Source organism: Furipterus horrens, unplaced genomic scaffold, assembly GCF_987537825.1.
Source record: "Furipterus horrens unplaced genomic scaffold, mFurHor1.1.pri manual_scaffold_17, whole genome shotgun sequence".
In the NCBI taxonomy this organism is placed as follows: Eukaryota; Metazoa; Chordata; class Mammalia; order Chiroptera; family Furipteridae; genus Furipterus; species Furipterus horrens.
In genome coordinates, this window is record NW_028327187.1 from 73,909,897 (window position 1) to 73,924,329 (window position 14,433).

At 47.0% G+C, this 14,433-nt stretch overlaps 1 protein-coding gene across 3 annotated transcripts in view; it reads left to right on the top strand.

Moving 5' to 3' along the window:
- The window catches only part of NSDHL (NAD(P) dependent 3-beta-hydroxysteroid dehydrogenase NSDHL), a 30,363-nt gene extending 23,028 nt beyond the window's left edge, over positions 1–7,335 (top strand). For all 3 annotated transcript variants that reach the window (XM_090264952.1, XM_090264951.1, XM_090264950.1), the window contains 4 exons: positions 1,392–1,520; positions 4,210–4,352; positions 5,633–5,735; positions 6,919–7,335. In XM_090264952.1, coding sequence (XP_090121078.1) covers positions 1,392–1,520; positions 4,210–4,352; positions 5,633–5,735; positions 6,919–7,251 — 708 coding nt within the window. In that variant the 3' untranslated portion in view covers positions 7,252–7,335. The remainder of the gene's footprint in view (positions 1–1,391; positions 1,521–4,209; positions 4,353–5,632; positions 5,736–6,918) is intronic.
- Positions 7,336–14,433: the final 7,098 nt, after the last annotated feature.

A 14,433-nucleotide genomic window follows, 5' to 3' on the forward strand; every position in this document is an offset into this window, starting at 1 on the left:
ACTGCCCACATCTAAGTTTTTATATGTTTATATAGAGTCTGAGGTAGAGACCACATGCTTTGTTGTTCCGCAAGTGAGCATTTCTTCTGTGATCCATCCTTTCCCCACTTTCAGCACCCTATCCAGCACACCTCACAGGTTGGTGCTGTGTGTGGTCTGTGCCTGGCTCTCTCTTCCACTCTGTTGGCCTCTGTCTGTGCCCAGGCCACTGTGCTCTGCCTTAATTCAGTGAGCCTAAGGATGAGTCTCAGTGTCCGGTAGGACAAGTCACCCCCAACCATGTTCTTCAGAATTTGCTTGGCTATCAGCCCTTTGTTCATTGCTCATCCATATACTTTTTAGGATCAGCTTATTTAGTGGATAAAGCCTGCTGGAATTATTATTGTAATTGCATCAAACTTAAAGGTATTTGGGAGAGAATTGACATATTTCCAATATTGGGTCTTCCTTATCTATAAATACATAAGATTTCTGTTTATCTCTTTAATGCCTTTCAATAGAGTTTTATACTTCATAATGGTTTTGCACATCTTTTGTCAAATTGATCGCTATGTACCTCATTTATGGTTATTGAAATGTCTTTCATATCACATTTTCAATTGCTAGTGCATAGGAACACAGTTAATCTTTGTGTATTGACTTTGCCGAACTCTTAACTTGAATATTTTCTGTATATTCATAGTGTTTTCTGTATACACATGTCCCATATTTGTGAGTGGTGATACTTTTATTTCTTCTTTTCAAATCATTATACTTTGTTGTTTGTCTTATCCTACCATGCTGGCTAGGACTCCAGGGAAGTGTTGAATAAAAGTGGTTAAGCTATGATTTGAGCTAATAATGTTCAGTGTTGGATGAGGCACCTTGAGCCAGAGGGCTGGGAGCAGGGGACTCTCATAAGAGAGCATCTTCCTTCCTTTTGAGGAGTATTTCTCAAGTGGGCATGGGCATGTGCCTGCACGTGTAGACATGCTAAGGTTGGTGTGGGAATCACCAGAGGTCTTTTTCAGACAGACATCTCCCTCAGAGTTTGTGCGCTGTTCTTCCACCCATGGAGACTCACTCCAATAGTGAGATATCATGAAGAATGGAAGTCTTTTCTATCCCTCAGTTGTGATAGGAGAGAAAAATAAAATAAAATCTGCTGTTTTAGAATGTAAGCCATAATGTGTGTAAAATCCACATAGCTGCAAAAGGTGATCTTTGTAGATTATTTTAAGAAGGCCTGAAAAGTGAAGGCATTACAGTAAATAATTTGTATGGTGTCTTGCATGCAAAGGTCATGAACAGGTACCATTTGATTCTCTTTCATAAATGACTGTCATAGTGCTGAAATAGTGATCATTCCTGACTTGTATTTTTTTTTAAAATCTTCCTTTCTCCTCTGCCAGAAACTCATTTTAACCAGCAGTGCTAGTGTCATCTTTGAGGGCGTTGACATCAAGAATGGAACCGAGGATCTCCCTTATGCCATGAAACCCATTGACTACTACACGGAGACAAAGATCTTACAGGAGAGAGTACGTATGTGAGAACTGGTTAGTGAGTGGCAAGTGAGTTCCATGAACATCTGAAGGGCTTATATTTTTAAGAAAAATACTTGTGAACATATGAAGTTAGTATTCTGAGGCCTAAGTGCCTAACTTGGGAAGTAAAATTTGTGGGTGAAATTTAGTTTAAAAAAATCATAGCAAGCCCTGCCTGGGTGGCTTAGTTGGAGCTTTGTCTGGTGCACCAAAAGGCTGCAGGTTTGATTCCCAGTCAGGGTGCATACCTAGGTTGTGGGTTCAATCCCCCGTTGGGATACATACGGGAGGCAATCGATTGATCTCTCTCTCTCTCTCTCTCTCTCTCTCTCTCTCTCTCTCTCTCTCTCTCTCTGAGCCTTCTTTCTCTAAAGAAAAGAAATCATAATAAAATAGCTTAATGTGTACAGACACTGCTCTGAGTCTTTTACAGAAACTGCCTCATTTAAACTTCATAATGACCCCCTAAGGTGGGTACTGTTATCATCACCAGCTTACAGATGAGGACAGTTGATTCCCAGAGATTCAAAGCCTTCCTGAGGCCATGCAGCTAGTATAGATGCCTGAACCAAGGCAGTTTAGCTCCAGAGCCTGCACTCTAGCTCATGCTATGCAGGGTTACTTGGTTGCTGTAGAAATCAGAAATCAGGCAATTTATGATGTTTCAAAGTATACAGGCATAACTTGGGCTTAACACACAAGGAATGTGTTTTCATTTGAAATACCTTCCTAGTGGCTTTCTTGTTCCCCTCCCTTTTAAAAATTAAACAGTGGAAAGATCTTGCTTTATTTTAAGGAAAATTACTTTTCTACTTGACAGCCTGGCTTTTTGTGGGAGCACCTGGTTTTAGCAGCAGTCTGAGTTGAGTAACAGGCACCAACCCTTCAGACTCCTGGACTCTGAGAACCCTAACAGCAGCTAGCTCCAGGAATAATGTCCAGAGAGGGCACTACCCTGAGGACAGCCTCAGCTGAAGGTCTTGAATGCTCATAGGCCACAGAGAGCTTGCCTTAGCTAGGTAGAGTTTACCTCTCTCAGGTGTTTGTAGCACATCACAGCCACAGAGCATTCTTTCACAGCCAGTACATATGGAACCAGAGTGTAGTACCAAATTGGCATGGGTCCTCTTGCACTGCCCAAGAGCCTGCTGCCTGTTTGCTATTACTTCAGCTCAGAAAGTCCCAGAACTCTTCAGAGAGACATGAGGTCCTCTCCAATCCAGGGAATGGAGGCCTAGCCTTTTGCAAGCTGGAGTCGTCTCTGCCACCCTGCTCCTTGGAGCACAGAGAGCCTCACAGAGCTCCCACCTGCTTGGACTTGACCCAAAGAGCACTGAAGCTTCCACTGGGCCCTGTGCACTCTCATCCAAGGTGCCTGGGACTCCCACCCTTTGTATTCAGGAGCTGCAATTGGCAGCTATGGCTCAGACCGTCAGTGAGTCACTTGAGTTGACTTGTGGTGCCCAAGTAGAAAAAAGCAAGGCTTGTAAATGTCTCCAACAGTAACCCCCTGGAGCCTGCTGTCAGCCACCGTTGGCACACAGTAACTCACTGTTGGCTTTCAGACTTTACAACATAAAAAAATGGAATGTCGTGTTGTTGATCTAGGACCCCTTCACCTCTCTTCTTTTTAGTAACAGAGATGAGCCTTGGTAGAAGACATTGGAAGGTTTATTTAGTCCTTTCCCCCATTGCCATGGGGACCAGAGACCTGGCAGGAATAGGAGAGACAGCTCTGGGAATCTGTTGTGAGAGTGTGTTTCCACTGTTGGGTAGCTATAGTGGTTATAAACTCAGTCAACAAGTAACTTAAACTCTCTGGGACCCAAACAGGTACAAAACTTTTTCCATCATAGAGTAGAAACCCTAGATGAGGTGCTAACTATACTTATTAAGCATACACTTACTGAAACAGTTGGCATGAGCCATCTCATCTAATCAGCACATAGCCCTATCAGGGTAGGCACTGTCATGGTCCCCATTTTTACCAATAACATAGCAAATCATTCAGGAAGTTTTGTTACTTTTGAGACAAGCCTGTTTCTCTGTGCTTACATTCTAGTTTGTCTAGTAAGCCACACAGAACACAGCTTTTCTGTCATCCTGATGATGGGTGACGGGAATAGTCGCTACCTCTCCTTGAGTGCGTCTTAGGTACTAGGCTGCCTTGTTTCTCCCACACCCTTTACCTTCTCGGTCTCTTCTTCCTGGCCCACTTAGATTCATCAGAATCCCTTCCTGGGAGGTGGTACTCAGTACTGATCAGAACAGCCCAAAACTGGTGGAAAAGTACAGTCAGCAAATAGAGCTTAAGGCAAGAGCCCCTTTATTGGTAGCAGCCTCGTGGTAGGCTCACAGCTAATTGGCTCACCAGAATCCCCGCTTCTTCTCCACAAACTGCTGCCAAGGCTCATCTTCCCCTGGCTGCATTTCTGCATTTTAGTCTTGAACCTAAACTCAAGCCTTTCTGTTTGAGCTTACTGATTTTGATCCAGCTGTCTCTCCTGCATTTTCCAATTTGGGTGATGAAGGTGGATAGGGTAGAGAAGTAGCCAGAATTATACTGTCACTGATGCAGGTCTTCAGCCAAGGGCAGTGGGTGGTATCTGTGTCCCCTGTGGGAGGTACTGCTTAGCTGGAGCGGCTTGTCCACAATGGACACGCTCCTTCTACTCTCCTACAGGAAATCCTGGGTGCCAATGATCCTGAAAGGAATTTCTTAACCGCAGCCATCCGCCCCCATGGCATTTTTGGCCCAAGGGACCCCCAGTTGGTCCCCATTCTTATTGAAGCAGCCAGAAAAGGCAAGATGAAGTTCATGATTGGGTAAGTTGGCCCATGCTTGCTCTTCAAGACCCCCTGAACCCACTCTAACAAGAATCAGTCACATTCAGCTCTCTTATGTGGCCTTCTCTACTGCCCTCTGTTTTCTGGGGCTGCCACAGCAAATGACCCATACTAGCAGGGGGAGGCTTAAAACAACAAATAAATCTCTCCCAGTTCTGGAAGCCAGAAGTCTGAAATTCAGCTGTGGGTAGGGTTGGTTCCTTCAGAAGATTTTGAGGGAGAATCTCTTCCAGTCCTCTCCCAGCTTCTGTGGTGGTGGCCGGCAGTCTTTGGAACTTCTTGGCTTATAGGCGCCTCACTCCAGTCTCTGTCTCCAGTCTCTGCCTCCATATTCATATGACCTTCTTCTCTCTGTGTGTCTGTGTTTAAATTTTTGTTTTGTAAAGATAGCAGCCATTGGCTTTAGAGTCTGTTCTCTGTATGAGCTCACTTAACCTTGATTACATCTGCAGTGACCCTATTTCCAAAATAAGGGCATACCCACAAGTTCCGGGAGGACATGAATTTGAGGAGGGCACTATTCAACCCAGTATAGAAGCCTCTCAGGCAGGCTGGGAAAATACTTGTGTCCTGGTTTGGAAATTGAGGGAACAGGCTTAGAGGGGGAAAACTGACCCAGGGTCAAGGGTCAGGCCCGCAACTCTCCTTGCATCTATGCAGATAGGTGGAGACATTAATATTCCTGCTTGAGGAAATTGTGGATGAAGGGGCCTCTGCAGGTGGTGACCAGTGTGGCTGTCTCCTCAGTACAGTTACTCTTCCTTTCTTCCTTCCTTCCTTTGTTCCATTTTCTCCCTTTTCACTTAGTCTTGCTACTTTGCCTCCCTGCCTTTCACTTGGCCTCCCTGCTGTCCTGTCCTATTGCTTTGAAGGAGATGGTAGAAATATGTGAGGCCAGAGCAAGGCATTAGCCCAGAGTGTTCTGGAAGGAGTTAAGAGCTGCTGCCCAAATTGGACCTCAGAGCAGTCAACAGCAGTGTTGGCCATGCTGGATGGTTCAGGCAGGGCACCAGTCTTTCAGATTCATTAGCTGGCCCTTAAATATCCCACTGCCCCTGAAGGCCCCAGTAGCCCTGGAACCCTGTACATCTTTAACTATTACAGACACCCAGGTGTGTCAGGGGCTGGCATTGCCAAGGCAGGTAGCAGCCATTGTGCAGGTAGCACACTGAGACTTGGGAGCAGCCCTGGGTCCACATGCAAGGCCGCATGCAGCTGAGTGCTCCCAGCCCAGTGGAACCATATCTGCATGCCCACAGGAATGGGGAGAACTTGGTGGACTTCACCTTTGTGGAGAACGTGGTCCATGGACACATTCTGGCTGCAGAGTACCTCTCCCAAGACATGGCCTTGGGTGGGAAGGTAAGGTACCTGCTTCTCCCAGCTTGGCAGTGTCTGACCCACCACATCCTCCCCCTGCATGTTTGCCCATCTGCAGATTTCTTCTCTATGTGATTGGATTCACTGGCACATTCCGTCCATGATTCTGCATCCTGGTAGACTTCCTTTAGGATCCTATTTGGCCAAAGTTGAGCCCCTATGGTCAGGAGTATGGTGTGATGGCAGTACCACCTCACACAGGGCAGCCAAAATCCAGAGGAGAGCTGGGTTTGAACAGTGATTCAGGACCTGGTTCTCCATGAACGTAACCCGGCTGCCTGCCATGGACATGGCTACTCTGGACAAGTGCTGTGAACATTGGACAGAGTGTTGGCTATTTACCCTGTCTCCCACTCATTCCAGATGTCTCCCACTCATTCCAGATGTCTCCATTTTTCCCCTATCGCCCCACCATGCTCATGTCTCTCACCCCTACTGAGGAGCAGATATAGCTGAATCTCCTAGCATGGGCAGGATGGTTATATGGGGGAGTTGAGGGCTCACCCAGAAATAGGAGAGCACATGTGGGCCCCTCGTCCTTTTCTCTTATTCTGAGGGCACCCTCTTCCTTGTTTTACACTCTTGCCTTTGGAATCCGCCCTATTTGGGCCTCATTTTTCTCTCCTGGACCTCTGCCATTTTCCCACTCATATAACCCTTAGGGTGGGTGTGGCTTGTGTTTGAGACCAAACACAGCACATTTGAGAAATGTAATGACCTGTTCATTGCATCTGAAGATAAGAAGATGAGTTTTACCATGATTAACATAATTACTAAATTAAATTAACAGACATGCCTTCCCAAATGCAATCTAAGCTTCACTTAAAACACTGGCATATAGATCAAATTTTCATTGCCTTCTCTCTCTACACCTAAGGCTGCTCCAGCTGCAGGTCAGAAGGTTGTCTTTGCCAGCAGCTAACACTTGTGGATTAGAGGACCACAGAAATGTGCAGTCTGCCTGCACTTAATGTCTGCCTTACTTTTGAGCTGCCCTGCAAAGGAACTGGGGCAGGTTGGTGGGCAGGGAGCAGCCACTGGTTTCCCAAAACCAGCATTCATCCTGGGCTGAGCCAGCAGCTGGGGCTGAGCTCTGAAGTTCTGAATGTAGCCTGCTCATCCCTCCAGCTGAGCAGTAGTCTCTGACTTCTTGTTTTCTCTTCAGGCATTCCATATCACCAACGACGAACCCATCCCTTTCTGGACATTCCTGTCCCGCATCCTGATAGGCCTCAATTACGAAGCTCCCAAGTATCACATCCCCTACTGGGTGGCCTACTACCTGGCCATCCTGCTGTCCCTCCTGGTGATGGTGATCAGTCCTGTCATCCAGCTGCAGCCCACATTCACACCAATGCGGGTCGCACTGGCTGGAACATTCCACTACTACAGCTGTGAGAAAGCCAAAAAGGTCCTGGGCTACCGTCCACTGGTTACCATGGATGATGCTGTGGAAAGAACTGTGCAAAGCTTCCACCACCTGCGGAAGGTCAAGTGATGCCACCAAGACTGGGTCCTCTTGTCACATCCCCCCTCCAATAGTTCTCCCCTGTGGATCAATAAACTAACCTCCTTCAAGTAAGTTTATTCTGAGCTCAGGCCCCTCCTGCCAGTTAGGTGAGAGCATACTCATCCTTTCTGTGACCACAAGTGGGGCAAAAACAGCAGATACTTCTCTCTGGAGGATCAGATTTGGACTTCTTTTAGGAGGCAGCTTTGTATTCTATTGCTTTCTGTTCTCTTCCATCCCCCCTCTCTCCTGGGTTCCTTATCTTTCCACTGTCCTTTTACATAATCAAGGAAGCTGTAGGGAAGAAACAACCCCTTTGATAATTGAGGGAGAACTAGATTTGTTTCCATGCAAACCAGTACAAGAGTAGAAGCCATAGACTGTTCAAGGAGCTACATACTACAAATTTCCTAGAAGAAAAACAAGTTAGAAACACATGGTAAGACTTTGTGTGTACATTTTAAATAGATACAGAGTTTAGAGAAAACATTTCTAAAAGCTTAAACAGCTGTAACCCTCCCCCCACAATCCCTCCTTACATGTTCTCCTCCTTGCATGTTTCCAGGTTCTCTCAGGCCCAGCTGCAGTGCCTGCCTGCATTGTTTTTTTCATAAAACATTTGTCATGGACAAATTCCTGTTTCTCAACAGAATCCTGTTGTCCTTAGTGGCACGGTGGTGGTCTGTCCCTGTGGCATGCTATTTCAGCTGTTTAGCTACTCCTGATGTAGGACATCTGGCTGCTTGACAGAAAGGTCGGACAGAAGAGAGTCTTCCTTATCTGCTTGGAGTTTGGGCAGAAACTCCATTAGCTGGTGCAGAAAGGGCAACTTTGCTCATAGAACCCTTCATGCTCAGACCCTTCTGGCCAATTTCCAGAAGGCCTAGTGCATATGATGAGTTAACATTCTCTTTTCTGGTTTCTTCTTAGACTAATTGACATGTAATCTGAAAGACTTCTGTTTTCTTCTCTGCCTTTGTCCAGAGTTGGGGAGGCTAGAATAAAGACATTGTACATGCCACTTGGTTTTTGTAATATGAGCATGACCCTTGGCTGTGGGGAGACTGCTAAGCTGATGGGTTGGGGGTATATAAAGAGAAACAAGACACAATCTTTGCCCCAAAGGCACTTAGAATAGCAGAGTTAAGATAAGTTCACAATCCCCTGTAATAGTGGGCAAGAAATGATACACGCTTGAGATGAGATGGTGATAGTTCAGAGGAAGGAGACATGGCTTCTAGCCAACACCATCAAAAAGATCTTCATGAAGGCGGTGACAGCATTGAGTTGGACCTTGGAGGCCCTTCGGTGGCATTTCAAGCTAAAAGGTCAGACTCACAGTCAGTGGCTTGTCATAGTTTCATTAGCAGTGCATTGTCTTTCTCAGATTCAGTCAAGTGCAGAACTGGCTAGCCTGGCTTGGGTGGGAGGTGTGGAGCAGTGGGAGGCCAGTCAGGCTGAAGAGGTAGGCAGGGTTGTGCACAACAAGCCAAGGGGGCTGAACTTCATCCTTCAGGCAGAGGAAACCATTGACATAACAATGGAGGGCAAAAATCAAGAAACTCCTTTTGGCCACCCTGCTTGGAGCCCGGGAGTACAGTTAGGAAGTGCTTAAGTGAGCACTGATGCAGCTCTGGAAATAGAAATGAAGCCTTAGTGGAGTACCTAGAAAAGTCACAGCTGGCTGCCTTATTTCCTCAGGGAAATGAGAGGGAGGGAGGAGGCCAGGGCATAGAAAGGGAAGACTTTCTGAGGTGCCTGGAGAAGGGTCTCTGCTTAGAAGACTGAGGCTGGCAGACCTTGCTGTGGAGCACTGAGGGCCAAAGTGCTTTCAGCTTTGTCCTCCCAGCTTCCCTGGGAAAATGCTAGCAGCTGCCTTGACCAAAGATATCTGTCATCAGACTCTGGACTGTACGTGTTTCCACGTGTTTTTTGGGCACTGCACAGGCTTCAGTGGTGACTAAAACAGACACAGCCTTCATCTGATATTCTAGTGGGGCCATGGAAATCAATACATAATTGGAAACTTGAAAGTTCCAAAAAGGAAAAGTGTGAGTGAGACTGGGCTGCAAGGGAACCTGGCGCAGTTGGAAATGAGGCAGAATAGCCGTCGAAGGCTTCTCAAGGAAGCAATGTCTGCAAATCAGAAAGGTGAGGCAGATCTGTAAGTGGTTGGGGGAGCCCTCCAGACAGACCCTGTGCCCTGCCTTGTGAGGGTTTTTGCTACCCTTCCTTACTCTGCCGTACAGTCCTAACCTAGACCTATGTAAACCATTTCCTGCCACCTGTTTGGAGAAAGTCTGACTGCCAGGAAACCATAACCTCCAACCCCTCCCTCAAGAGCTTGTCAGAAACTCTTGGGGCCCCACCTCACAGCTACTGAACTGAGACTCTGGGGGTGGGCCAGTTCACAAGCCCTGCCAATGGTTCTGATCCACCGAAGTGACCTCCCACCAGGTCACTGAGTGTAGCTAGAACCTCGCCTCAGCCACTGCAAGACTGAACTTGCCCTCACACAGGCCCAAGTTCCTGGGCCACCCCAACCTGTTCCTTTCCTGAAGGCCGATAGCCTTGCAGCACACCTCCCTAAAATGACTTCCTGGAAAACCTACCAGTGCCCGTGCCCCTCCCATGGCACATCCATCTGTAGAATCAGGGCTGAGAGAATGGGGACAGCTGAAAGTCCATTCCCAGTTCTGCATTTTCATTGGGGAGATCTCTTATTTCAGTTGTCTTCCCTCCCGATTGACACCGACCTAGTTCATTCAGCACCTGGCTCCGTCTGCCCCTCGGTCAGGTGTACTGGGACAGCGGAGTTAATTTGTCTCCTCTGATCCAGCCTCTCACACATCCTGGGAGTCCTTCCTAAAACAGACTTAGATCCTCCCCCTCCTCCAATGAAAACACTTCAGTGGGTCCTGATTTTCTCCTGAACACATTCCATGGCCAGTCCATCATGGCCTGTGCTCAGCCCACCTTTCCAGGTTCTTCCACTAGGCTTCACACTTGCTATATTCCAGCCAGACCACTCATGCTATCATACATCCCCTTGCTCAGGTCATCCTGGCTTCCTGCAATGTCCTCTCCCCCATATGTCCCCAGGTCCAGAATGGCCAGCTCCCTGTTCTGATCTTCCCAATTGTAAACTGTTCTCCTGGGCTCCCAGACTGGGGGGTCTCAATCTTTGCCTCATTTAGTGTAGTCCCTCTGTGTTCTTTCTCCCGCCCCTCTCATGCCAGGAGCTCTTTGAGGACAGAGCCAACCAGTGTTCCCGCAGCACAGTGGGCACCCAGGAAACATGGGTAATCACATGACTGGCCTGGAATCCTAGAGTAACAACAGCAATGAAAGGAAACAATCCAAGCACTGGGGGAATGGAGCAGCCTGTGGGACTAGTTGGAGCAGAGTCCGGGCCTGGCATTCATATGTGGTTCGGGAGGTTTGCGAACCACATAAATTGTACGCAGCCTTTGGGTCACTTGCGAGTCTGTGTCTTTTGGTAGGAAAGGGTACATGTTTGTCATTTGCTTTTCCAACCTAACTAGCCCAGTCAAAATATTCAAGCCAGTGGGGTGGCGGCCTGCAACTGTGGAGAAGCCCACTTTGGAGAGAGGGCCCAGGAGAGACAAGCTGAGGGGCAGAGGCCAGAGTGTGGCCCCCAGGCCTTACCAGCATCTCCATCAGCATGTGCTCCTGGACCAGGGGATGCCTGTGTCCAGCTGTTCCATCTGTGGAGTCTGTGACTTTAAAACAGGAATGGTTGAGGCCTCTGGCCACAACCACCCAAGCTCTGGTGTGCATTTCTATCCATTGACAAGTAGCTCTGGGCTTCCTCTCTCCTTGGTGTGTAAGCTAGCCCTTGCTGGTAGAAACCTTTCTCTTCTGCTGAACTGAAATAACTCTTGATGTGACTTACTTTGCCTTTCTTCCCTCTATCCAATCCCAGCAAGCTAGCTTATAAGCTCTTCCTGTAGTCCTGTTGGGCCTGCAGCCTCCTCTTCATTCACACCTATCTCCAACAGCATTTCATCCTCCCAGCTTTCTCTCCAAACACTTTCTCTCTCTTCTGGCTTCCTACAAATCCTGGTCACCATCAAAGCACTTCCTCAGTTGTAAGGTAATCATTGGCTTAGCTGCCTATATCTCCCATGAACCACTACACTTCTCAGAGGCCAAGGGCTTTTCATTCATTTCTCTTTCCCTGAAGTCATGTGCAATGCCTGCTCCTGGGAAGGCACCCAATAAGTGTAACCAAACTGGAAGGACATTTAGAGGAGAAAGCCACCAACACCCACATTGAGCAGCTGGGGGACCCCCAGAGAGAAGAAGCCAAGGGCACTTGGGCAGTTATCAGAGCCAGGGATAGACCATGGGCTCCTGATTCCCCAGGCCACTGCGCCTCACATTACCCATTTGATTCAGGCCGTGTAATGCAGCAAATGTGCCCACGTGGGGAGGAAGGACATGGGCTGTGATCTTGAGCTCTCCGACATGAAAGGCTTAAAGAGCACAAATAGTTAGGAGTGGAGAGAGAAAAGACACATGTTGGGAAACACTACAACCTTCCCTTACCATCACTACCTAGTTGTTTATCATGGAAGACTCCAAATGATGGTGGGCTCAAATTAGAAACTCCCTTTTATCGGATCTGCCTCTCAACCACTCATTTGCTCCTTTGGCCTAGAGAACTTTCTAGAGTAACCTGAGTAGGAAATAAAAGGAGAGATAAGAGGGTGAAGGCGTATCAGCCTTTGTCCTGTACTGCATCCTGTCTCCTAGCAACTCTTGTGAGATGCCTTTTCTATCAAGTTCTGGGAGACACATAAACCACTGGCTTTGTTCTCCACTGGATGAGGGGGTGGGCAGAGACTATCAATTCAAGAGATATTAACTGAGCACCTGCTGAGTCCAAAAGGATACAGAAGCAATGGAGATAGAGCCCTTATCCTCAGACTCTCACAGAGAAAATAATAACTCAAATGCTCTTTGCCTTAAGAGCAAAGATTTGCAAGCTGTGAACCCAGGGTCAAATACCACTTGCTGTCCACTTCAGTCTATAAAGTTTTATTAGCACTCAGCCACACCCACTCATTTGCATATTGTCTATGGTTGCATTCGTGCAACGGTGGCAGAGTTGACCAGTCATTGTGTGATCCACAGAGCCTAAAATATTTACTATCTTCCCCTCTACAGAGAAAGTTTCCCAACTTCTGCTTAAGAGTGACTGATAGACCAACAGGCAAATGAACGGATGCTCAACATCAAAACCACAGTGAGATACCATGTCAAACCCATTAGGATGCCTACTAACAAAAAATGAGACAAAACAAAACAAAAATAAAAAATAAAACTGGATGAAACTAATTTGGGCAACCTGAGAAGAGGAAGAATGGCATTCCAGCTTTCAAGCTGAGGGAACCACCATGAGCTGTGACTAGAAATGGTAGGAGATGTAGTTGCAGGGCTCAAGGAGCTTGGACTTGGTCACCGCCTAAAGAGTGACATGGTAACATTTGTGTTTGAATGGTGAGGAGAGAGTGTAGGATGAGGCACCAGAGGCAGGCACCAATGGCAAGCTACTTCTGCAGTCCAGGAGAGTGAGAGTGTGTCTGTTTCAGGGAACTACTTATGGGGATACAGAGAAGAAATAGTCTGGAGATAGTTCTGGGCTAGAATGGACAATACTTGGCAATTGATTAGATGTGGAGCTAAGTGGCAGGGAGGGAATAAAGATAACTAGGAAACTTGCATTCTGCATTCTGACTATGGTGTCTGAGTAACCTTGGAATTCAAGAAGGCAAGAGATCGATATTTGAAGGATCTTGGCATATTGCTGCTACTTGAAGTCATAGGAACACAGGAGGAGGAAGGATGAGACCTTGAGAATTAAAAGGTGAACTCAAAACTAAGGCTTCAAGGAAAGCTAGGGAGGAGAGGGTGAGGGATTGGGAGAGTGCTCAGCAGTGTCAGCCAGTGCAGAGAAGTTGAAGAGGCTGAAGGCCAAGAGTAGATGCCCAGACAGTAAATAGGGAAGTGTCCGTAAGGTCTAACAGTCACAAATATGTTCTGAGTACCTCCTGTGTAACTAGCCTTGTGCTAAGGGCAGGGGTTCCACAGTGAAAAGTCTAGACAAGAGCCCTTGTGGAGCTCATGGTACAGCAAGGAGAGGGGAGGTAGTCATTAATGGAAGGATCACAATTCATTACAACTGGTCTAAGTGGTCATAGGGAGGATGTAGCATGAGGTAGCAAGTGTCATCCTAGTTGGTGGTACACTAGTTCTCAAGGCAGATTTCCACAACGTAGTCATAAAATGTGTATCCTTTCTTCATCTTCCCCTCCATAGTTTTCTTTGATGGTGGCCTTCTCAAGGGAAGATTTTCTTAGACTTTTGGGACCCCTCCAGCTCCTGCCTCAGATGATGCTAGTCATGCTGTAAACACTCCAGGTTTGTTGAATGGTTTTGGTAGGAGGAGGTTAGAGAAAAGACCAAAGATGAATGCTGAGCAAGATGATGGGAGCAGTGTTATAGGTAGGCTGGCAGATGGCTCGCTTTTGTTTAGCACCTCTTCAGTCAGCACATTCCCAAATACACAGATGGAGAAACACATGGATCAGCATTCTCTCCTTTGATCCTCGCAACAAGCTTGTTTCTTATGATCTCCACTTTGCACAGGGAAGCCCAAAGCCTGTAGAGGTAGGGCTTTCTCAAAACACATAGCTGGTTGGGGCAGAGCTGGGCCTCAACCCCAGGCTGGCAGCCCTCTGGCCCAACATTATTTTCCCCAATGGTTCGCCGTCCCAGAATAATCCTCAGTGGCCTAAGTACCTTTTTAATGTCTGCATTGGGTGGGAACACTGGATGTATAAGTTTCCTGTGGTGACTAAAAAATTACTACAAACTTAGAAGCTTAAAACAATACAAATTTAATTTCTTATGGTTCCGGAGGTCAGAAGTCCAAAATCAGTTAAAGTGAGATAAAGTCAAAGTGTTAACAGGGCTGGTTTCTTCTGGAAACTCTGATGGGAAAACCTGTTTTCTTGCCTTTTTCAGCCTCATATGGCTGCCTGTGAGCCTTGACTTGTGACCCCTTCCTCCATCTTCACAGTGTATCAGTCCAATCTCTGCTTTCATTGTCACATCTCCTTTTCCTCAAGATGTGGACATCTC